At 43.8% G+C, this 23,416-nt stretch overlaps 1 protein-coding gene across 9 annotated transcripts in view; it reads left to right on the top strand.

Moving 5' to 3' along the window:
- HTR4 (5-hydroxytryptamine receptor 4) overlaps nt 1-23,416 on the top strand; it is a 127,732-nt gene that overhangs the window by 36,788 nt on the left and 67,528 nt on the right. For all 9 annotated transcript variants that reach the window (XR_008452177.1, XR_008452179.1, XR_008452178.1 and 6 more), the window contains exons 3-4: nt 16,143-16,268; nt 17,398-17,598. Coding sequence is in view for 5 of the 9 variants with exons in the window: in XM_054079287.1 (XP_053935262.1) it covers nt 16,143-16,268; nt 17,398-17,598 (327 nt within the window). In the remaining 4 variants the exon portion in view is untranslated. The remainder of the gene's footprint in view (nt 1-16,142; nt 16,269-17,397; nt 17,599-23,416) is intronic.

Raw genomic sequence — 23,416 nt, 5'->3', positions numbered from 1 at the left:
GAAATGAGAAGCAAGGTGAGGGAACAAGGAATCAAATTGGTTGAATTAGTTGTGTATGTTTGGAAGCAAAGAAAATACTCCATTATTTAACCCTGCTGCTGTTCTCAAAGTTCTCATACAGAGGCATAGTGAGCATTGTTTCTGACAATAGACCTTCCCGATGATATGCTCTCTTCAGTCAAGTTGTATTTTGAGTGAGTCCCAATTCTGGAGCCTTGCTCTGTTAGCCAAAGGCTCCTTTCTCCATGGACCACAAGAAGTGGTAATGTTGATGGGTGGCTCTAAGACCGATTTGTTACCTGAAGCTGGTACACCTGCAGGATGGTTGACTGCAGAAAGGGGCAGAGAACGTCTTGGGTGTCCTCTCCCTATCCAAACCTGTGGAGAAGCAGAAGCGTTAGACAGTAGAAGGAGGAGGATCTGAAAAGGTCCATCCCTGAACCTCTGGGAGGAGCTATGAGATGTCCTAAGAGAGGACACTGTGTGTTCCCTCCCTTTGCTTGGGATGCTGGCACCCAGCAGGGAGGACTTGGCATGGGACAGGGGGCAATAATTGAGCTGTGTGGCAGGAGAGGCAGAAAACTGGGCTGAAAGCAGAGGTAGTCGTTTGGACAAGGGGAGGGCTATGTTGAGTGGCTGGAATTAAATAAGATCTGATTTAATGACCCGAAGTGTAGAAACCAGAAAGGTCTTAGGAAAGAGCTTGCGTGCTCCAAGTTCACTGCCGGTGGGGATTTGTGGAAAACAACAGCTTAAGATTCCTGCAGCAGGTTGCAATGTAAGTGTTTATTCTCATATATACAGAAGCTCTTTTCAAAATCTCTCCAGCTTCTACACTTTGAGTCATTAAATCTTTGTTTATCTCAACTTCTTTAATCACATTTCTGTTCAGATGAGAGATACCAGGCTAAAATGTTACTTAACAGGCCAGAATCAGCCTAGATCCCTCTTCTTTTCTTAGTCCCATTTCTAAGGGAAGATCAACCCTAGTCCTCCTGTAATACCAGCAGCATCCATCCAGAAAGGTATTTGTTCATGCATTTCTGTGGAGACAGAGACACTAATTGAGAAGACTCCTGTCTTCTCCACCCATATTCCCCAACCAGGAATGGTGCAGCAATCAGGGGAGATTGAGTGATCGGCAATCAGGTGGCGGCTGAGTCTTTTCATCCCTTGGTATGCAAGCGATATAATGTCCTGTGCTGCCTGTTGAACCGATGTGGATGAGCATTTTATCCTGAGGATAATGGCAAGCACAACACAGTGCCAGAATGATGTGAAGCCAAATCCTATGGATCCCTTGTGGGGCAAAACTTAACTATATTGATTTACATCAGTTCTAGATATGACCACATACAAGCTGTGCTGTTGAACAAAATAAACCATTTTTAAAGTAGCCATTTGAAAGACAGACAGTTCCTGGGTGTGTAGGGTTTAGCCTTTGTGTGTCTGCGGCTGCTTGGAGGGTCAGGCCCTGCAGGGGCACTTCAGAAGAAGTCCACAATTTAGGAGTACCGAAATACACGGGGCATTTCTTAATTTGCAGCCATAGACTTCACAGAGCATTTCCCATCTGCTGTCACTGGGTGCAAGACAAGGGGTGAAGCAGGAAGGCACAGGGAAGTGACACACAGTGTAGAGATCCACTTCCATATTTTTGTGCTACTAACCAAAAATCCTCCGTAGCCAAAGACGTTCTCTCTGCTGGATGCTCCCCACAGCCCAGGCACTGCTCAGCAGGAGCGATAGCTGTTACCAACCTGGGTACTTTTTATATTGTTCAACTTTTTTTTCACAGTTTCTAGGGAAACACTTTATAGCACTATATTTATCGGAATGTCTTTCCAAAAACCTCCGCCAACACTTAATTAATGGAATTTTTAAGCCTGGCTCCAGCTTCTGCAAATTAATAGCATGTTCCTTTATGGCAGCTGTGGAGCAAGTAAGAAATACATATGTTCTCTGAAGTTTGTTAGAGGATGCAGAGGCAGAGGGGCAGCTCTACCATTTGTCTGCGTGTGCTGAGCCCCGCGAGGGAGGTAAAGCCATCGTGCACTTCTGTAATGCTTCACTCTGATTTTATTAGTGTGCCCCGAGGAATCTACAAAGATGGAAATGTCTTTGACACAGAGCTGGGCTAAAAATCAACTTTTTGGTTTCTTTCAGCCTATCCTTTTTTTAGCTTCAGTGTCCCTGCACAGAGTGGCAGCTAGTGAAGGTCTTGGAGAGGCTGTGGGAGCCCCAATGGCTGGAATATCCTGAGGCAGACCCTGCTCTAGGGCTTGGCAAAAATGGGCAGCTGCCCTATAAAGGAGCAGATGGCCCAGAGCAGGAAAACAGGCTGGACTTTGTTGCCACCTTTTGCCCAGGACGTCTGTCTGGAAGGGCAAGGCTGGTAGCTGTGGTCCCACAGGATTTTCAGGACTCTCTCCATGACTTTTCAGGGCTGACCCTCAGCATTAGGCTGTCAAAGCTCAATTTCTCTCCCTTTTTGGGACTTTTTGAGCCAGCAGTGCTCAGAGGATGGGAGTGAGAAAGCTGGGAGGCAGGTAGTAGGGTATCTTGGGAGACAGGACTGTGCCAAACCTGGAGATGTGCTGGACGCATTGAAGGTGATCAGCTGTTTGAGGGGAAATAGGGCACCGTGAGTCACTGATAGAGCTGTGTTACCTTATAGAACAGACACAATGTGTGTCTCAAAACCAAAGGTACTGGATATAGGTGGAAATCTAATAGCTTTTGCTCTCCTCTCAGTGAGATAAAATTTCCTGAGTTGCTTTTGGAGAAGTGCAGAAAGACAGTCCCAAGGTCCTGGGTAGATAACTCTGCTGGGAATGCTGTCTTGGGAGTAGGACTGTGATGCTGAGAGCTGTGGTGAGCTGTTACCAACTCCAGATCCCACTGCATTGGTGTGTGCAGCTGCAGAACAAACCATTCCTTGCTTTGAAAGAGCACTTCTGCTACCTCAGATGTGAAGGAAGTCTCAGCAAAACGTTTAGTGCTATTTGCTCGGCCGTGAGTCTAAGACCTGCTGTTGCATAGTGTAAATGACTGTTGATAAACTATCACCTTGGAGCAGAGTGCATTTACGATGCAGATAAGAAATGTGCTCGTTTTCTTACCTAGTTCAGTCTTTCCGCTGTTTATTTTGCCCTTATTGTACTGTAGCAATGAATCATCAATGATGTGACTCCCTGGTCTGGCAAACAGTCAAAGGTCCAAACTTCAGTCAGTGGCTGAACGTACTGCTGTGTCCCTTCTGTTAACCGAGGACTTGCCATCACATGTCCCCTGAGCAGCAGCCTCTGCCTCCCCACGATCGGAACATTAAGTAAAGGCAGCTGTTGTCTGAATGAAAGCTTTGCCATCTGATGGACAGGAACCATGTAGAGATGAAGCTTTCAAGGAGTCTTTGGCTATTTAGGGGTGAATTAATTGTAGGGCAGGTTATTTAAAAAGAAAAAATAAAGGTAAAGGGGAGAAAACCAGCAACTAGAGGCATGCTGACAAATGTAGCAAAGCAATGTGTTCCTCCTCATCCCATGGTGAGACAAAGTGCCATTATTGCTGCGAACTGTTGGGCTCACATTTGCAAGAGGATCTGCAAAGGGATGATATTAACTCTTGTGCTTGTAATCCTCAAGACAAACCAGGTAACTGGAGGCCAAATTGCTCTACCTTTAAGTACTCGCACAGAATGTGGCAAGTCAAAGGGTCTGCCTTTTACAGTTGATGGAATTTCTGTTCTTAGTTGATGAAAGCTTAGTATGACTTTATGCAATGCAGATCCTTCCCAGGTTATGATGCCTGGGGAAAAAAAAAAAGAAGACATCCTTGCAGAAAATAGAAACAGTTTCTCAACACTGGTGAGGGCTGCTGGTGATGGAAGACGGGTTTCTGGCTCCGTACTGATATACCTGTGATAAATGTATAGACGGCTTACCTTTCAACTGCACATTGGCATTGCTATAAGCTCAGAGGAGTGAAGGAGAAAGGCTCTGTGTGCTGCTAGTGAGGGATGGGATGGGCGAGCAGGATGCTATTAAGCATCTGTCTACCCATGTGTTGATGGGGCAGAGTGAAGGAGGGAGAGTGAATCAAGCAGGCCCTTTCACTTCGCTGGGCACAAGGTCAAGCTTGCATGAGACCAGAGGAAACATGTCATGGCTGTTTTCGGGTGATACCTGTCTTCTGTCACCCCTCCCTGGGCTGAGCATTTATCCCATAGCACTTCTCTGACTGTGTCTCTGTGCATAGGCGCAGATTATTTCTACCTACCAGTAGATCCAGACATTTTTCATGCTTTTCCAGTGCCCTCAGAGCTTTAATGTACCCAGTATCTGCTTGTTCTTTTGCTATGTGACTTTCAGAGCCTGAGCACCATCCCTGTGGGAGTAGTGCATAGACCGTGCAGCAGGGTACCAGAAAGATATAAAAGCGGACACCAGAGGTTATAGTGCTGGGCAAGAGCATGTCCTGATGACTCTGATTTCTTTTGCAAGAAGTCGGTTCCAGATGTCAAATATATGTAAACATGTCACTCCACTGAGTCCCCAGTTCTTTAACCTAATCTGGAAAATCACTCAAGCTCTCGTTTGACTCCTAGAATTCAGATGACTTTTTTTTCCCCATCTCTTTATATCCAGAGGTCCCTTCTCTTACACTTGAAAAGCGAATTGCGTTTGTAGTGTCATTTCCTAGGTGTACCTAAGATTCTGGGGGCAGGCACTTTGCCTCATTCTTCTTTGTTTGTCTCAAAACACTACAAATCGGCCCATGTTACCCAGCTAACATGTCCAGTCTTTCTTGCTCCATAGGCTTTTAGACTCTCAAACTGATCCTGAGTTTCTGCTTTGTTTTGTCAAATTTCAGCGCTCTCTGACTTTGTTTCCGAGTATGTCTGGGCAGTAGGATTTGATTTCCAACAGGGCTCTTAGGTTTGTCCTCTGTTATGGAATGCAGCTTCTTGGCTTGTTTTCTAGTCTACAGAACTTAATGCCTGATGGTGCTGACTCTTGAATAGGAATGCCGTAAGCAGTATCATTGTGGGGATGCTGGCCTTATCCCTCTGTTTTCCTCTTGAGCTTTTCTTTTCTTCCTCACTTCCCCTCCCCCAGTTCTTGAACCAGTTTCCCCAGTGGCAGGGAGAAATAGACCTGCGGTACCCAGCATATCGAGTTATCAGCAAGTGGTGGGTTATCAAACTGAAACAGGTTTTTTAAAAAGCCTGCAGTGAGATAACTTGGAGAGGCAGCAGCTAGTGCCCAGTTATGGATCAGACTTGAAATTCATAGAACTTGTGAGTGGAGAGTCCGTACCTGATGCTACTGAGTCATTTCACTCCTTTGTGGGGAAGAAGGTCTCTCCCTTCACATTGCTCCCACCTCCAGGAATGGCTGTTTCTAGGAATCTTTGTTGAGGGCTTCTGCAGAATAAGCATGGTGACACATTCTTCCTGGAAGCTTTTGTACTTGTTAGCTGAGGGAAATCACAACTGAACAAACACTTCCAGAGCTTATAGCGCTGGCCTCAGGAATGTGCTGGTAGTGACTTCTGGGTGGGATCTGGGTTACATCCAAGCTGAGTGTCTGCTCTTACCATCTATGAAGCAGTCCCAACTATTTGCTTTTCCTCTGTCCTGCTGCCCAGGTTGGCATCCTGTCGTGTTTATTTGAAGTGAGAAATGTGATAGGGCTTTTGTGGAGAGTATTTAGAACATGCTCTTAGCTGGGGACATAGAAGGAGGTTTAAACAAAACAAGAAATTTAAGTGCTCTGTTCTTGAATCAAAGACTTTCCATGTCCTTACTTAGAAAAGACGCGTATCCGGAGCTTAAATACAAGAGCAAAGCTCATAGAAACTGAGCTGATGAACACATATTCTGGGGGTGAGAGTTTCTAGCTACCACCTCTGGAACTAGATTAACCAAACTCTTGTCTTTATGGTAAAGCTCAAACTGAGGTTGTGGAGTTGGAAGTGTGTGCCATCTCAAGAATTACTTTTATCCTGCTTGATTGATGTATTTTATGTCGGGGTACAGCAAACTGGTTGGGCGGTTCAGGGTCTGGGTGACTGGAGAAGAGTCTAAGGAGGCACACCATTCCCTGGGGATGCAAGGCAATCAGTCAAATATGTGAAGCAGCACACACCTTGGGAGCTGAACAGATTAACTCCATCGTTGTGTGCCCTAAAAAGCCTCATTTGGAGTGCAGTCCTATGTTATCTTCAGAAAAGAAGTAGAAGTATCTCCTGCTGCTGTCAGGTGGTGAATGAGCGGGGAATTGGTTTCATGTGACTGAGCCTCACAAGGTGTCTGGTGGGTGTCTCACATAAAATGTATTCCAGAAATCAATGTATTATCTTGTCTGTGCCAAGTCTTCCATTAGCAGGGATAACAACAAGAAACTCTCCTTCCTCTAGATTCTTGAAACTGGGAAACTGTCCAGGAAATGTTAGAAGTTAGACAGCCAATAGCTGTATTTGTCTTTAATTGTCCAAGGTGTAAACGAGCAGTGGGAAGAATACACAGACTGGATATTTTAATATACGGCCTGACGCTTGACTCTGCCAGGATTCTTGACTGAAAGCCTCTCATTTAACAATATTTCCCAGACTGCAAATCTTCCTTGCAAGAGCAGAGTAGGGCCTTCATGTTTTTTGAGTTGAAAGTCTTACAACCTTTAGGCTTTCAGCAAAGATGGGAACAAAGGTTTTGCCTGGTTTGAAAATAGGAATTCAGTACAGGAATACCAGTAAAGAGTAAGAAGTGCCGTTATGGTATTTTGATGAAGAGTTATCTTTGGGGAAGCAAATGTATGTGGATAGGGCAGAACTTGATTTCTTTGTCTTATGGGAAAAGTTATAGTAAGACAGGGAAACAAATGCTTTTATACCAGGAGCAGCATCTCACTCCTGAAGAGCAGCAGGCTGTACCTGATCAGTCTCAGTGCAGCCCAGTTTTGTACCTGGTTGTTACAAGAGGCATCACAGATTTCTATGAGAAATCAGGGTGCTTGCAGTATGTTTAGCATGAGTCTAGAGCTTAATTTTTCCAGCTCATTCCCATCCTAGAGGAGGTTATGTCACAGATCTGTAGAAGGTTACTATGTGGTTCTAAACTGCTGGCATAAACCTGAGGTTGTTGGATGTGTACATGTGGTGGTGATATTAGCTATGTCTCTGTGGAGTGGAATTATTTTATACAATAACTGAATTGCAAACAATCTTGTGTGAAAGTACATACTAGACTGTCTTCAACATTTATGGCATATGAAAGTGAAGTGAATGACAATTAAAGGCGATGCTGCTGGGAAATAAGGTGCTAAATTAAATTGAGTGTCCCGAGCACAGCTATGTTTTATTTGTCATTTGAACATACAGGCCACTCTGTTTAAGATTTCCGTCCATATGACATGAGATAGGCAAGAACCGCTTACCTGGAAAATAGAGAATAATCACGTTATTAATACAGAATATGTACCAAAGTCAGGTTGATTTTGAGCTTCTTTCATCATCTTCTGTTCTTCATGTAACTGACATGTAACTGGGTAGATGCAATGGACTTCTGAGGAGCAATTCTAATTAGGAACTGATCAAGACGTTTCTGATTAAAGGCATGTTTGATCTTTGATTTTATTCAGCATTTACAAAGGAGAAGTAATTATTACATCATCTCTCCTGCACTTTGTTGTGTGCCTAAATTCCTACCTATGGCTAAAGCACAGATTTTATTTTTCTCGCAGTTATTTTTACTAACTTTTTAAAAATACATAGATCCAATGGATGCAAAAAATGTTCTTATGTGAAAATTGGAGTATTCAGCACGTGAAGGGAGTTCTGTGAATAAAATTTAGAAGCTTGGAAGCGTAAGGAACAAAGCGTAGTGCCAAGGTCCTGCAAATGTCAGGCAGATGTGCAAGATTGCGACTTGTGATTGCACAGGGCTTTGCACAAGAGATCTTCTATGGTAGTTGTTATTGGATCCTAAACAGAGTAATTCCAGCATCTGCCCTTCCTCCCTGTAAATACCATGATCTCAATCTAATGCTAATTTTGTAAGTTAATTTTAGCTTATATTTTAGGTGACAGTCTAATGGTTTTTAAGGATTGTACTTGCATGCATCAGCCTTGCAGCAATATCCTTTCGTATGTGGGTGTAAATTATATAACACTTGATCTGCTGCTTAGGAAAAGCGGAGCCGGGGAGTCATCCTTCATTGTATGAACTGTAGAGATGGACACAGCTGCTGGACTGCCGTCTGACTTCCCTGCAGAGGGGAGGGGTCCTAAGTTTAGGCAGTGCCTGGAGACTCACCGGATCTCGGGTTTTCTACCTCTTTTTGCACATTTCCCGTATAACTGTGCAGACCGTTGCCTCTCTCTTGAGGTCTCAGACCTTCATCCTTATGAGCATCATGATAAAACATTGCATTGCTCAGGATAGGTTTTCAGCCTTGGATCCAATTTCTAGCCAGAAAAGGCAGAACTTGTGCTGTGTAAGCTAAGGAAATTGCATGGACCAGCAGAAAGCTCTCTCTTTATTTTATTTTTTTTTTTAATGGGTATGTTACTTGGAGCCCCTTACACCACCTTGCCTGCCAGACGAAATCTGGGGAGTCTCAAAGTCCGAGGTGCATGTGGAACTGCGGCCATTGCTCTGGCCCCGCTGTCTCCTGAGGTCCCGCAGTGTCTGGCAGCTCCAGCACGCACCCGCTCCCAAACGGGAGAGCGCTCCTAGCACGTACTGATTGACTGCACAGCCCACACACGGCAATTTTTGAAACATTTAAATAGCCTGTCTTCTCTGCTTCATCTTGACTATTGATTTTAATCAGTGTTACCAACTGCTTAAAACGGTTAATTCTCTGAAGCACTATAGCATTCAGCCTCCAGGAGATACGTGGAGTGGAGATGCAGGATCAGTGATGTCATCAGTAGTTTTGTTGAGGAGGAGGAGGCCTAAAGTCCTCATTTTATTGCCTATGACCCTCCTTGGGCTGCTGCTGTTTGCAGTAGCATTGTAAGCTTTCAGCCCCACACCATCAGTGGAAGCAAGTCACTTTGCAGAATGTTTCTGAGGTTCAAACCAGCATAAAAGGAGAAAACCTCATCCCTTCCCACCTGCCCCACCGCTATAATTTATTTGGCTTAAAGAAAAAAACAACCACTCAAATAAACTAATCATATGGCTGAGTTATTTTGATATGTGGAATGCTGTTTATTTCTGGCTTTTCAATACTTTAATTAATTTCAATCTGTTTCTAAAACAGAAGTGAAATGCATAATTTATATGAATCCGTTAGAAGTTGTCCTGCCATCTGCACAGTCTGAAGCGAAGCAGCGCAGGCAATGTAGCATTTGAAGGAATTAAAAGAAATTATGTGCTTCTGGATTAATGCTGACTTCTGATTAATATTTTTAGGTGGCAGTAGAAAATAATATGGTAACAGCTGGAAAGCCACAGATCAAATAGTATCTTCCCTATTGTCATGTTTCTATATTGAGAAATGTGTTGTTAGGTTTACTCATAAAATAACATATCATGAATTTTTTGGTGTTTAACGCTTAGTCTCTGATTTTATGCCTGGGAATAATCAGGGGTCTAGAAAGGAGGAGAGTCAAATGGCAGCTTATTTTTAATTAGAGACCTACAAAATATCATGTCAGTTGAAGTTACAGGGGGGAAAGCCATGGCCTGGTTGAAAACAAAGGAGACTGACTCTTCCGTGTATTTCCCATACGCCGAGGCTGCTGTTAAATCAAGAAGAAAGCTGTTTTCTAGGCCTACCACCATTCCAAGCTTTTAATTTTCTTCCTTGAGAATTACACACATCCCTTGTTATGAAGTGCTCAGTGCAGTCCCTGGCTGCCTCCAGGAGATGCTCCAGGTCACCTCTGCAGGCAGAGTTATTCCTCTCCACTTTGGAAATGGGCCTCTTTTTTATCAACCGTGCTCCTCTGTCCCCAGAAGCAAAGACTTGTTTATTCATCCCTCACCTTCTTTTCCATCTCTTACTCCTTCAGGAGTGTCTGTGCAGTGCCCAAGGTGCTGTGGGCACTGAGTTTATTAGTGATTTTTTTTTTTCCTACTGCAGTAGCGGGGAGGTCAGGGTGTGACATGTGTAAGGAAAACCAGAGGAGCGATGTGCGTTGTCTTACCAACATGACTGATCTATGCAGTTTAATTGCTGCATAAAATATGCAAAAGCACTAGAGGTTATTTAGAAAAGTCAGAGTGTTTACAGGAAAGTAGAAATTGAGCCTGAAAAAATAATTACACTTTTTTTTCCTTCCCATTAATGACTATACAGAAAAGCCTTTAAAATTATGTCCATGTATGGGTTTTAAGCATTCATTCCACATCAGTATTTCACATTTTCCTTAAGTGTTTTCTATATTCCTACTAACCAACAATCATTTTGTCTGAACCTCATTTTCTCATAATAGCAAACCCATCAATCTCAGCTTTATTAAACGGGGAAGTATGCTTGGAAGCCCGAGCACTCAGATTTGATCAAAGATGTTATGCAAACCATTGATTTTTAATTTACAACAATATCCACTTCTTCCATTATTAATAGCTTTGAATTACTGAGACTGAATAATTAACAAATATTCCTCCTTGATGTTAGATTATTCGAAAGGCAGATGTACAGGAACACAGCCCGTATGAACATCCTTCTTGCACCCTCAGTGATGCATAGCCTATTCAACCTTCCCCAGGGGAGCAATGCAATGCTTTCCTTGGCATGAGAGAAACACACTTTGAAGAGCTGTCCCAACTGCTTCCAAAACTATTATCACAGCAAATGCTCCATAGGCAAGTGTGCCAGTGTGTCTTTCTGATCTTCTGGTCTCTGTTCAGACCCCTGGGCTGTGGTCAGCCAAGTCTAATACTGCAGATCAGGATGCCACCACTCTCAGGGCAGGGTTGCCGGTGTACACTGGATGGGAAATACGGGCTTAAAATGTTGCCCTGGTTCCTGGCTGGAGCTGAAGCATCCCTCAGTCTTCAAGCAAGGCAACATCTGGTGAAATGTGGCTCAGTGCTCATCTCGTTTGGTATTTCCCTAAATAGTTTTGAGGAGTAAAACTCAATCTCTGTGCGCCAAGGAGGACCTGAGGTGGGTAATTCTCTTCAGTGTCTGTTCACTTGCACAGCTCTTTACAGCTGATGAGGTTGGAAGGGATGGGAGTTTGTGCTGGGTCATAAGCTTGTTCACTGGAGATGTCTGGCAGCACAGAGCAGATCTAAGTCTACGCTTGCTATTGTGGTCCCCGTCCTTCTTCCTTAGAGGAAAACATCTGGGATTCTTACAGAAGGAGGTGGCTGATACCTGCCTTTCAAGGACAAATCTCCCTTCCATCCAAAACTACATCCCTGACTCTGGGTGTCATTATTTAGCAAAACCCAGCTGAAATTCAGTGTCAGTCTTCTACCCAAAAGCTCCGAACTTGGCCAGTTATAACTTCTAACTTCTGAGTTAGAACTTCCTCACAGCTCTAGGAGTTTCCCCTTCAATGCAGAAAACCCTGCTGCTGAGCGTAGAGGTGTGTGCAGCTATTTTTGTCCTAGGTGCCTGGTGAATATTATCATTTCTCTCCACCTCCAGAGCCTTTTTCTCTGGCATTCGCCAAACTCCCTTCCATCCCAAGGGGAGCAGCGTGCACTGAGGAAGCAGCAGCACATCGGGGCACTCGGCTCATCCCTGCCACGCTGCCTTGCCCAGCTGTGTGGCATGTGGATGCTGTTGCTGCTAGCAAGGCTGCAGTGGAGGATGTGCCTTGATAGAATGGATGTGGTGCTCCCAAGGAGCAGGCGCAATGTGAAGAGCCTGCCCTGAAGCCTGGTGCTAGGACCATCCTTTCAGTGGCAGCAGCAGGCAGCAGCCTTGACATTTGTTGGGCTTTTCTGTATAGGCACGGCTGCTTTCTGCTGGGAGATGAGTGGGCAGTTCAGATCCCCTGTGCATCTACAGCACAGCTGCTAGCCTGAGAGCCAGCATCCCCGCTGTGTGGATGGAAGAGGGATCTCCCAGCAGGCAGCCTCAAAACCCTGGGATTCCCCTAAAAAAAGGGGTCAATAGGCTTAGTCACGAGCCCTTCTCCGAGGCACGGTGAAGTGAGAAGCTGTGTCCACGGTCACTGGCCAGTGCACCCGCCAGCAGGGCTCAGAGACGAGGGAGAGGTCTCTGCTACTCTGTACGTGCAGCAGAGTGCAGGTGGCAAGGTGCTCAAATAACACAGTGATGAGAATCGCTGAGGAACAGCAGAAGGGTGGGCAAAGCTAGATAAGACAAAATATAAATCTCAGCCCGGCACTGTATAAACTAAACCATCATCATCATCTTTACAACTATGCCAGCAGGTATGTGCTGCCATGCTCAGTCAGGAGGAAAAGGAACATCTATTGTGTGGTGCTATTCCGTGTGATTTGACATTTTGTTTCAGAGATGCAGCCGCAGAGCGATGTTAGCCTATTGTGAAGGCTTATTTAGACAGGTACAATTACAGCTTGGCAGCGAAGGTGCCTTTGATCCTGGCATCCCCATTGTTCCTGAGTTTTTTCATCCCACCCAGCACCCAGCTAGCAGGCCTGTGGCTGAGATCTGCCTTTGAAGCTTTTTCTTCTCCATTTCGCTTTAGTTTTCATGGTGTCTTCTTCTGCTGATGGATGTTATTAATGAAGGCTCTGACATTCAGTTGTACTCAAAATACTGATGCTTGGCAAGTGTCTGACATTCCCCAGCTGTGCAGCAGCCATCTGCAGGAGGAGGGCAGGCAGTGGGACCAAGGCAGTCCCTGCAGCTCCAGCAGAAGAAAATCACCTTGTGCATCCTTCTGTTGATGGTGCACACGTGGAAGAACCCACTCCTGGCTGCTCGTGCTATTCCAAAGCGCTTTGCTGTGGCGCAATTTCATGTGTCAGCAGCTCCCAGCTTCCTGCCTCCAGATATCTCCAACGCAGGACTTTGTTTCTGGAGAAAATGAGGTCTTTTGGATCAGGTATACATGAAGATGGATGCGAGAGGAGCAGGGTGATTTCTAGCAGGGAGTAAGAGTGACATCCTTTTCTGGGTGCACCTGTTTGACCAGTGACCGGTTCTGTAGAGTGGCTTGGGATTTTAGTGTGAGGATAACGAATTCGATGTCAATTACTGTTAGTTTTGAGGAAAGAATTACTTTATGCAATTTTGGGTAGTCACAGATGATGGAGAGGTACAGAAACTGTTGCTATTTGCTTGATTTTGCATTTAGCATATTATTACAAAACCAAGATGGAAGCTTCCCAGAGGTAGTGTTTACCAGGTACTGAAAATTTGAAAGACAGACCAGAGAGTGGAAGGTTAAAGAATCATCCAAAAGCTGTTAATCGCAAGCCCACAGTGATACAGACCTTTGTGGCATGAGAGAGCGTGCAAGGGAGGAATTGCTATCTGCATATAGGCATTTGGTCTCCTACAGGCCACTGTCAGATGGAATGAGGCAGATCCTTTTGATCCATAGGGATTTTCTTCTGTCAGGTGGAAGTATGGCTGGACTAGTGTAGGCAAATTGCAGGCAGGGATTGCAGTGTATTTACGAGAACTGTAGACTCAAAATCCATTCTTGCAAGAGTTGTCCAAGAAGTAATGATCCAAGGTGTTAAGGAGCAATGCTCTCCAATAAAAACTGGGAAAGCCACATTTAGTTCAGATAAAGCCTTGTCAACATTTCTGAATGCACTGAAGTATTCGCCCAGACCTAACAGCTTCCTAGAGCCTTAATTGCCCGCATTGAAGTTGTGCTAAGCTCAGTAGACAGCTCCTTCTAATTAAGTACAAACTCTTTCAGATGCTAAATAAAAGCACATCTTGGCTTTGCCTTTATCCTGTCTCAGGATCTATAATTAGCTCACGCAACAGTAAGCTCTTGCTGTATGCAAACCCATGGCTATTTCTGACCCTTTCAATGTAACTCCAGAGATGATCTACACTGCAAACTGGCAGAGCAAAAGAAGCAGTCATGCCTATGCCTTTTTCTCTGGGCTGGGATCATTAATTCCAACACAGGACAAAACCTGCTTCCTTACCCAGTATCCTTTGCCCTGATCCCTCCATACTCTGTCTCCTGGTGTCCCAGCAAACCACCTCCATAAGGACTTGTGCCTGGCAGTGCTTGGAGAGTTTTTGTCTGAAACTCTTGTAGAGAGGTGGAATGAGCCCAGCTGTCCATTCCACGTGACATTTATTGACCTTTTAGTTTTAACTCGGGGAGATTATATGGAATGAAAAGCTACCTGTGCTGTCGCAGGTGAGGAAGCACTGCTTGGCATATGGACATACATTTATGGAGCTTGGATATGCAGTTGCCTTGGACCTGTTTCTTATTATAGCCATTAAGTTGCACTTGTTTGGGGGTCTGTATATATCTGCTTAGTGCTGTGTTTTTCTACAAAGCTAGTGTGAGGCTGAGGCGCCTCCTTTTCTGTTCTTTATTTGCTCGTGAACATCCTCACCCATGTGGATAAATATCTACCCGATGATGTATTTCCTTGTAAAACATTGAAACTCAAGGTATTCCTAAGATATTACTTGGACTCAATATGAAGAGTCCAAATTCAGCAGCTTGGGGGTTGGAACTAAATGATCTTTAAGGTCCCTTCCAACCCTAACTATTCTATGATTCTATGAAATTCAGCAGCTGCGTTCTGCCCCACTGGTGCAACTGACAGTGGGCAAGAAAAGTCATACTCTTTTAGGGACAAAAATGGAGATTGTGATTAAATGGATGGTCCGCAATGCAGGCTCAGGCTGAATCCAGTTGCCAGAAGCTTATTATAATGGCACAGGTAGTGAAGACAGGACTGTAGCAATCTCTAATCTTTTTTAGCTTTGTCAAAATAAGGAGAATTCAGTGAGATAGAGTGTAAAAATCTGGAATGTACTTAGTAAATAAAAAATGACCCCAGAGGAAGTCAAAGTAAAACAGAATAGCAGTTCAATTTTTCAATTACCTGAACAATCTCACAACATTAATCCTGGGTGCTGACTACCAGCTCTGTGCGCTGTGAAGAAATTTCATTGCTGAATTAAAGTCAAGTGCCTTCCTTAATGCCAGTTTATTTCTAGCTGCACTCGATAACATGAACAAACACCTGTTCTTACCGGTGTAATGTAAGAGGAAGGTTACACAAGCAGGAGAAGCTTTAGGGTACATTTTGATGTGGATACAGAATTACAAATACCTTCAAAGGAGAAGTGGCTCAAAATTCAGCAATAAAACAAATTTTTGTGAGGAATTGAACTCTATTTATCCCATGCCACGTATTGTCTTCCTGCTTTGCAGCACACTCCAAAAAAAAGAAAAAACCCAGCAACTTTTTTTTTTGAACATTTAGAAAGGTATTCGTAGATATGAAGACTTAAAACATGTCCAGCATTGTGTTTCCATGTTATCCTTCATTTTTCTTTCTCTTCATTAACTGAAAGAACTTACTGATGTCAGGGTGGGGGGAAATTGGACACTTCCTTTTTAAAAAAAAAAAAATTCTGGAAACATTGCCAAGTGAAAAAAAAAAAAAGAAAGGCCAGACTGCCTCTTATTCTGTGGCACAGAGTGAGGAGAAGGGAGAAAAAGGGAAAAGATTATGTAGAAGATTTCAAAATTCAAACTGTAAAATAGTCACCGTGAGGAATACCTTAGGAAAAATGAAAACGAAGGAAACTAAAATACTTCTGCAGGGGAAATTATTTATTAGGGTGAAAAGAGAATGAAAATGTTTTTGTCCAGAGACTCTGAACTGGAAGGGAAGAAATCGAACATAGTTCACTCAGAAAAAGGTTCCTTCACCGTACGTGTCAGCTTCTCCGCCACTGGGACACCCAGTGTGGCCATGGGCGCTGTGGGTATCCTATGCCAGTAGCCTTTCTGCTGATGACCAGGAGCCTCGCAGCTTTCCCTATAAATATGAAATGGTCTTTGTTAACAGTCTCGACGAGAAGGCTTCCTTGCCGTGACAGGTGTGGTGCTGCTGCTCTCACGCTTGCCAAAACGCGTACCCATCCCTGGCACCTCAGCGCAGCACAGCCCGTCCTGTCCCAGCACTGCTGCAGCTTCTTTTCTGTTCTTTTCTCTCTTTTTTTCCCCTGTGTGCTCTCTAGTTCGAGTGAGGGCTTCGGTGTAGCGGAAAGAATCGTGCTGCTCACCTTCATCTCTGCCGTTATACTGATGGCCATCCTGGGGAACCTGCTGGTGATGGTGGCTGTGTGCCGGGACAGGCAGCTCAGGTGAGTCCTACCCAGTCCGCCACCACCTGCCCTTCTGTGGGGGGGAACAGGGGAAAATCCCTGCCTAAAAAAACCCCATACCCACAGCCAAGGACATAAACTGCTGTGATGAATCACCATCCCTGGAGGTATTTAACAGATGTGGTGCTTAGGGGTATGGTTTAGTGGTGAACCTGCCAGTGTTAGGTTTATGGTTGGACCTGGTGCTCTTAAAGGTCTTCTCTAACCTGAATGATTCTATGATGAAGCGTATCTCTGGCTGTGCATTGCACTGTGATGATATCGAACTCTCACACAGGCTTTGGTGCATCCCCACTCAGATTTACGCTGTGGTGGTAGGATCATTTTAATATTCATCCTCTACATTTTCAGCATTCTCAGTGTAAAAAAAAAGAAAAAACAGAAAAAGCGGTGAAGAACAGAGCTAAACAGTAACTCTTGCATAAGCAGGCTGGCCTCTACCCCTTCTCCCTCTCAAATTTCTTATCAAACCCATCAGAAAACCACACAGACCAAGGTCCTGCAAGTTGTGCTGCCCTGTTGCAGCTTGGCAAATGCTGCCAGTGATTTGGGGGGGCTTTTACAGCCGTATCTCCTATCTCAAGGCTTACTGCTATCCCTGGGAATTGTCAGACCAGGCTCAGGAGCAGAATGAGATATTCAACAGCCTCTATTCATATTCTGCGTGGGATTTTTAATGGATTTAATTCTATTTTATTGTTATGATTTAAAAAGTACTCTTCAAGTTAAAATTACAGCTTCAGTCTAGATTCTTCTGAGTGCTTTCTGGAAGGATTTTCTCAATTTACAAGTAAAAATAAAAGCCCCTCCTCCACCCAAACTCTCCAGTGCAAGCTGTGAGGCTGAGCCACATGCAGAGGCCTGTGAGCATCTATTTGCCTCTTCTGTGTGAGCCGAAAGGTGTATTTATGCAGGCAACATAGCGGATATTTAACTGTAAAATCCAGGAGTGAGTTAGGAGTGGCTATATAAAATGAAGAGTACGTTAGAGAGGACCTTTTAGTGCGATGGGGCAAATCAGACCCAAACACAAACCGAAATCTATGTCCACGTGTCCAGAGTGCTGCACTGAAACTATTCTATCCTAATTTTGTAATCTGTCTTGCAGGAAAATCAAGACCAATTATTTCATTGTTTCCCTTGCCTTTGCTGACCTGCTAGTGTCAGTGCTGGTGATGCCGTTTGGAGCCATTGAGTTGGTTCAGGACAACTGGATCTATGGAGAGATGTTCTGCCTGGTCCGAACTTCCCTTGACGTCCTGCTCACCACAGCGTCAATCCTGCACCTGTGCTGTATCTCGCTGGACAGGTATGAACGGAAGAGCATAGAGAATAGTTATAGTTGCTTTAAGTTTCTTTAGTGTTATTGCTTCTCTGCAGTAACCAAAGGGCAAATGTGAACCTGCTGGGAACAGTACTGCAGTAAATCTCTCGTGGTAGCTGATTTTGGAGAGAGCTCTCTGAATCCTCTCCAGCGTAGGAAAGCTTTGAAAGGAATGAGATTTATATCGATAGAGCAAATCAGGTTGTCAACAGCTTTGCAGCGCAGCTCTGTTAGCGTTACTGATCAGATGTGACACTTTCTTCATCAAAGTAAGGGAAAGACACCTTTCAGATGTATCAAGAGAAAAAACCTGCTGCTGTTGTAGAAGTAGGTGCATCGCGTACAGGGTGTTGTTTTAGCACCACGTTGCTCTGTGTTACGATGTCGGGTGTTGCTCACTGCCAGGCAAGCCTTGGCTGGTGCAGGGCTTGATGTGTTGTGCTGAGCCCCGTCTTCCCAGGGGCTGAAATGCTAAATGATCTGGCTTTTTTCTCTTTAATCAAAAACATATTTAATGCATCTTCTTCCTGCTTCTTGCAGCCATACAGGCAGATGGAAGCTGGTACTACCAAGTGACGCGTTGTGGCATATCTTACTACGTTGTAGGGAGAGAAAAGCGACTTTTCCATTCACTCCAATTTTATGGGCTGTTTTTCTGAGGCATCCGTTTGCACACCTTCACTAGTGAAGGCTAACAAGGAGGTAAATAAAGCAGGTGAAAAGGCTGCGTAGGCTTTGAGGGTTATCCTAAAAACTTTGTTTTCTTTTAAACTTTTCTAGCAAAATTAAAATGAAGCCAAAATCCTAAGTAGTTTATGGGAAACAGCTTTGTTCTACTGCTATCTGCAGTTTTTGGGGATAAACAGCAGTACTTTCCATACAGAATAGGAAGACTTTTTATAGGGTAAATTCTTAGAAGAAACATTTTGGCCAGGTATTCTAATAATCAATATTTAGAGCTTTCATTTGAATTCTATGCTGAGGTTTCAGTACCTTTTAAAATACCATTCCTCTGTATTATTGTATGGCCAAAATAACCATAATCATTCTAATAATCACGACAGTTGATGTTTAAATAGCATCTTTCCTCCAAAGAGTCTGTGCCCAGCCAGACTTCAAAAGACACCTGGTAGAGTTCTCCATGGATGGGGCAGCACTCCTTTGTTGTGGGAAAGAGGGGCACTGGCACACACAGTATTATATCCTGAGAGAAGCTGATGTGTAATAGCTACAGCATACCTTTCCTTACCTGGAAGTTTAGATGGTTGGAACACAAATAGGAAGCTTATTATCTTAAAAACATTGACAAATTGCCACTTTGAGCCAATTACTAGAGAAGCAGGTGTTAGGCACTGTGCTCTGGATGTGGCCTCGTTATGTAAAATGTTATATCCTCTAATCTTGGTGCCAAACTGATGGAGAAAAAAAGTGTTTATAGGCCTGAATTTGAAGATCCCAGGAGTTGGGGATTGGTTTGTGTTGCAGCAATTTTTTTGGGTTTTTTTGTTTTTTTTTCAAAAAATGCCTATAAATATTTTCCTCATGAATGCACTGACAGAGAGAAATCCCCAGTATTTGCCATCCCCCCAGTATTTGCCATCTTAGACTAAATGGCAAAGTGCCTGAAAAGAAGTCGAAGGCGAATTCATCACTGAGTGGTAGGTGTACTGAAAACCTCTGCAAGTTCAAGGCTGAGGAAGCAGAGCTGCACTGTCCAAGATACAAAAATACAGTGGCAATTTTTGACAGCTGACAGAGCTGAAATTGCCAGATGTCAGGAGAACTATTTCAGGACACGCTCTTTCTCTTTGACATGTACTTACCATACATGTGCTGTTCTTTGCTCTCAGGCAGAGCGAAGAGAAAAGAGAGAGAAAAGGTTGTCCAAGCTATTGACTGGATGCAGCCTGACATGGATAATTATGGCAACCTTTATTGTTCACTTGATGCTTTCATGCTGAAGAACAATGCCTCTGCAGACTGGCTGCAAAGCTGATCTAAATCTTAGACAATTCTCTGGTACTGTTTTTTTTTGTTTCTCTTCTCAAAATGGCTTTACTGAGTGCTTGTTACAGCAATCACCACCACACACAACACCTTTAGCAGAGCGCTAAGAACAATGTCCCCAAGACAGGCTGCTCCTCTCCAAAGGCACCAGAGATCAGATATGCGATCATCTAATCTCTGCAGGGTGTATATATAGCTCTCTCAGCCCTTCAGTCTTGCTGGAGAAGTTCACCTTGGATGCTATTTTGACTCCATGGATAATCATTTGGAGCTTTGCCACTGACATGAAAAAAAAAAGACAGGATTTAATCTTAAATGTTTCCAAAAATATATTTCTTCTCCCAGTACAAGAAGGCACAATCATGCCTGTGTTTGCTGACAGTGAGTGTCAGCTGAAAAAGAAAGCTCAAGATCTCTCTGTTTCATGTGAAGAGGAGAATCCCAAGTCAGCTGTATGGCTTTCATCACTTACTATTTGATCAGACACCTCAGTATAAATCTGCTTTAGTCTCAAGACTATGGGCTTCCAGGTTTTCCCAGGACTTTTCCCTTGCTGTGACTGTCATGGGAGCAACAGTTCCAGGCATGCTTTGGTTTGTGATCATCCTGAGAAGGGCAAGGAGAAAATTTCAACCTTTCACTTCTGTGCTAGGGATAAGAAGTGAAAATATCCGGACTTCAGTCATATTTGAACAGATAGGGATCCAAAAATTTTCTAAATTTCACCTATTCCTTGAGCGTTTTTCCATTTTCAGAAATCCTTTTCCTTTTGCAGACTGAACTCAAAAAATTGTACTGTTCCTGGTGTATATTAGTTTAAATGAGGGTACCTGGCAGTGCAGTGTAACAGAGATTAATGACTTGACAGAGTAACCATCCTCTAACCCAAATGAGCAGCGAACCCAACACATACTCTTCAGGGCAGGGATTTAACAGGCTAGCAAAGTACCCCAGTTTCCAACAGCTGCACTAAGTTTTCCTTTTGGAACTTGGACTACCGGCATTCAAAGCATATCTCTCCCTTGCTCTGTGCAAACATCTAGTGGAGGTTTGAAAAGACTTCCAGACAGTTTGTTGTTTGCAATATGCTGCAGTTATCTCCAAGCAACTTTCAGGCCAGCTCAAAATACTCTTTCTGATATAAGTGATGTGTCTTCCCTTTCCCTGTCTGTGTGCAAAGCCTCAGACCCAGGCTGCAAAAGTTGCTGGCAGAAACTTGAATTTCTGTGGCAGTTTTTGGTTGGTTTGGGGTTGTTTTATTCTGCAGTGAGAACAAACTCCTAAACAGTGCTAAGATGACAGAATAGATGAGTAGATTGTGGTGGATGGGCCTCAGAAGATCAGAGGAGGTAGATGAATGCCTGTGTTTCTGTGTGGGAAAGGATGACTCAGGCCATCGTGAAGCTGTTCTCCATCATCGCTGCTTCACCCATCCGGGCAGCTGGGTTGGAGTAACACTGACAACACTGCTCTCTTCAGTGTTTTACTTAATTTAGTGTTTTACTTAATTTTTGCTAGCTGTTGACCTTCTGTTCATTCTGACTTCATGGGAGTAAGCTTCTTCTAGCTGGTGTTTTTCCTATGATTCATGTATTTCCTGCCTTTTTTTTTTTTTATTTCGGGGGCATACAACGGGGGGCTTTTTTTTTTTTTTAAGGAAACTGGGCAGTTAATCTAACCTGCAGGACTCAGTTTGGAAAGTCATTTTGTTCAGCCTGTTTAGAAGGTGTGTCTTGAAAAGACTTTTATCTGGTAATAGCTTCTATCTATTTCCATTACTGCTTCTGAAAAAAGAAGCCCATACAAAAGCAGAACATTCAGACTTTAATTCTCAAAGGCATTACAGAAAATCTGGAGAAATCACCACAGGATAAACTGATCTTACTGGTAAGACACAGGGAGTGAAGTACTGCAGAGACTTAAAGACACTCTCGGTCTCATCTGAAAAAGTGGTTTTCCCAGGTATCAGACGTACCTCAGGTCTCACTGAATCCAAATTTTGCTGTCCTCAGGTTATGCTTTTTCATCATCTCTTTGGTATCCTAATATAAAAGAAAGATTTAGGCTAAAATTATTTATTTATTGCATGTTTTATGCATATCTGTCCATTCTTTGTGCCTATGCGATGAAGATAATGGCAGTGCATATGAATAGATCAAGCGACTATAATAGAGTCTCCAGATACAGTTAACCTGTCAGGAAAGGCAATTTTCTTTGCCAATATTTGCAGTAAAATTTGCAATACAATTACTTCTCAAAGTCTTGAGGGGGAAAAAAACTCACAGAGAAACAAACAGGTCCCTAGTATCTGTATTCTTGGGCTTGGATGCACATCCAGCACCTTTGCTCTTTATGCAACCAAAGCATCCTGCACCCTCTCTCTGCCTCCTCCAGCTCTCCTGGCTGTGTCCCAGCCCATGAAGCTTTCCTCCAAGTCTGCATCTCTGCTGGGCATTAGGTACAGCGTTTGCCTGGCATGTTTGAAACGTTTGTAGATTTGCTATGTAACATGCAACAAAACAAACCTAGCTCTGTGTTTGTATATTCCGCACTAATCTTGCTGGAATTCAAACATACCGCATAGTCACTGCTAAAATAAAAGCTAAAGCAAAGCAGATGTATCTGTAGAGTGTTGGAACACCAGAGTGACAGATGCTCGTTGCACCATTTACAAACATTAATTAACATTAATGTACTGTACGTGACATCAAATCAGCACAATCCTTTGAGAGAGATGATGTTTTAGAGATTCCGGAACACCCAAGCCCCTGATGCTCTGCAGTGCAAATCCTTCTGCAGAAGAACACACTGACCCCCATTTCCAGACGCTGCATCACTTCGCTCTCTGTGCTCATCTGTTTTGCACAGTGTGACAGCCAACGCAGCTGAGGACATGGCCGAGGCCCGGAGGGATCGACTGGCTCACCAAAAGCTGCCTGGCCAAAACGGGGCTCTAGGTTGAGAGAACGATGTCTTTCTTAAGGATGGGGAGAAAGCACCTTTGCCCAGCGGTGCTCGGTGAAACACCTGCCAGGTGGCCAGGGACAGGGGGAGGTTATTAGTAGGGAGAGCTATTAGGTGTTAAATAGCTATCCGTACGTGATGATTAGGCAGTTGGTAGCCTGATTATGTGACACAAATTCCAGTTATGGTTTTGAACAAGGCCATAATTCCCCTGTGCTTTTTTTCAGCTGCAAAGGTGTCTGATCTCACACAGATCCCGGGTGCTTAGGTGGAGGAACAGAGAGCAACATGTGGAAGGGCTGAGCGAGGGTGATGGAGACCATCTATGAGGGCTGTGAGATGTAACTGGAGTTATCCCTGTCGACACTCAGCTCGGCAAGAAAACTGACATGAGATTTGCAGAATTCAGGTCTGAGAGCATTAAGAAAAATAACAGAGCAGATGGCCACTGCACAGCCTGAGGGATGCACTGTCCTTTATTAATCTTTACAAACCCTCTAGAAATATGATAATTTATTTTGCCACTGTTGCTGCCAATAACCCTCCACACACACCGGCCCACACGGGGACTACGAAGGAGTCCTCTATCTCCGTTTGGCAACATACGTTTGTTTGTATTACTGGCTAAATTTATCCAGTTCCAATTAACTGTTCTCTTTAGCATTTTTCTCAGTGTAATTATCTCAACACCAGCAGGCCGTTGTGTTTTCTAATAAGAATTTAATTTTGTTAGATATAATCATTTTAGGCCATTTTTTTTCTGGACCAGCGATGCATAACTTTGTTTTATTTGGCTCAGTCAGAGACTGTGGTTTGTTTGCTCAGGGGGGAA

Source organism: Cuculus canorus, chromosome 14 (genome assembly GCF_017976375.1).
Source record: "Cuculus canorus isolate bCucCan1 chromosome 14, bCucCan1.pri, whole genome shotgun sequence".
Lineage (NCBI taxonomy): Eukaryota > Metazoa > Chordata > Aves > Cuculiformes > Cuculidae > Cuculus > Cuculus canorus.
The sequence above is the reverse complement of the archived record's forward strand: the minus strand, read 5'-3'. Positions and strand labels throughout refer to the sequence as shown.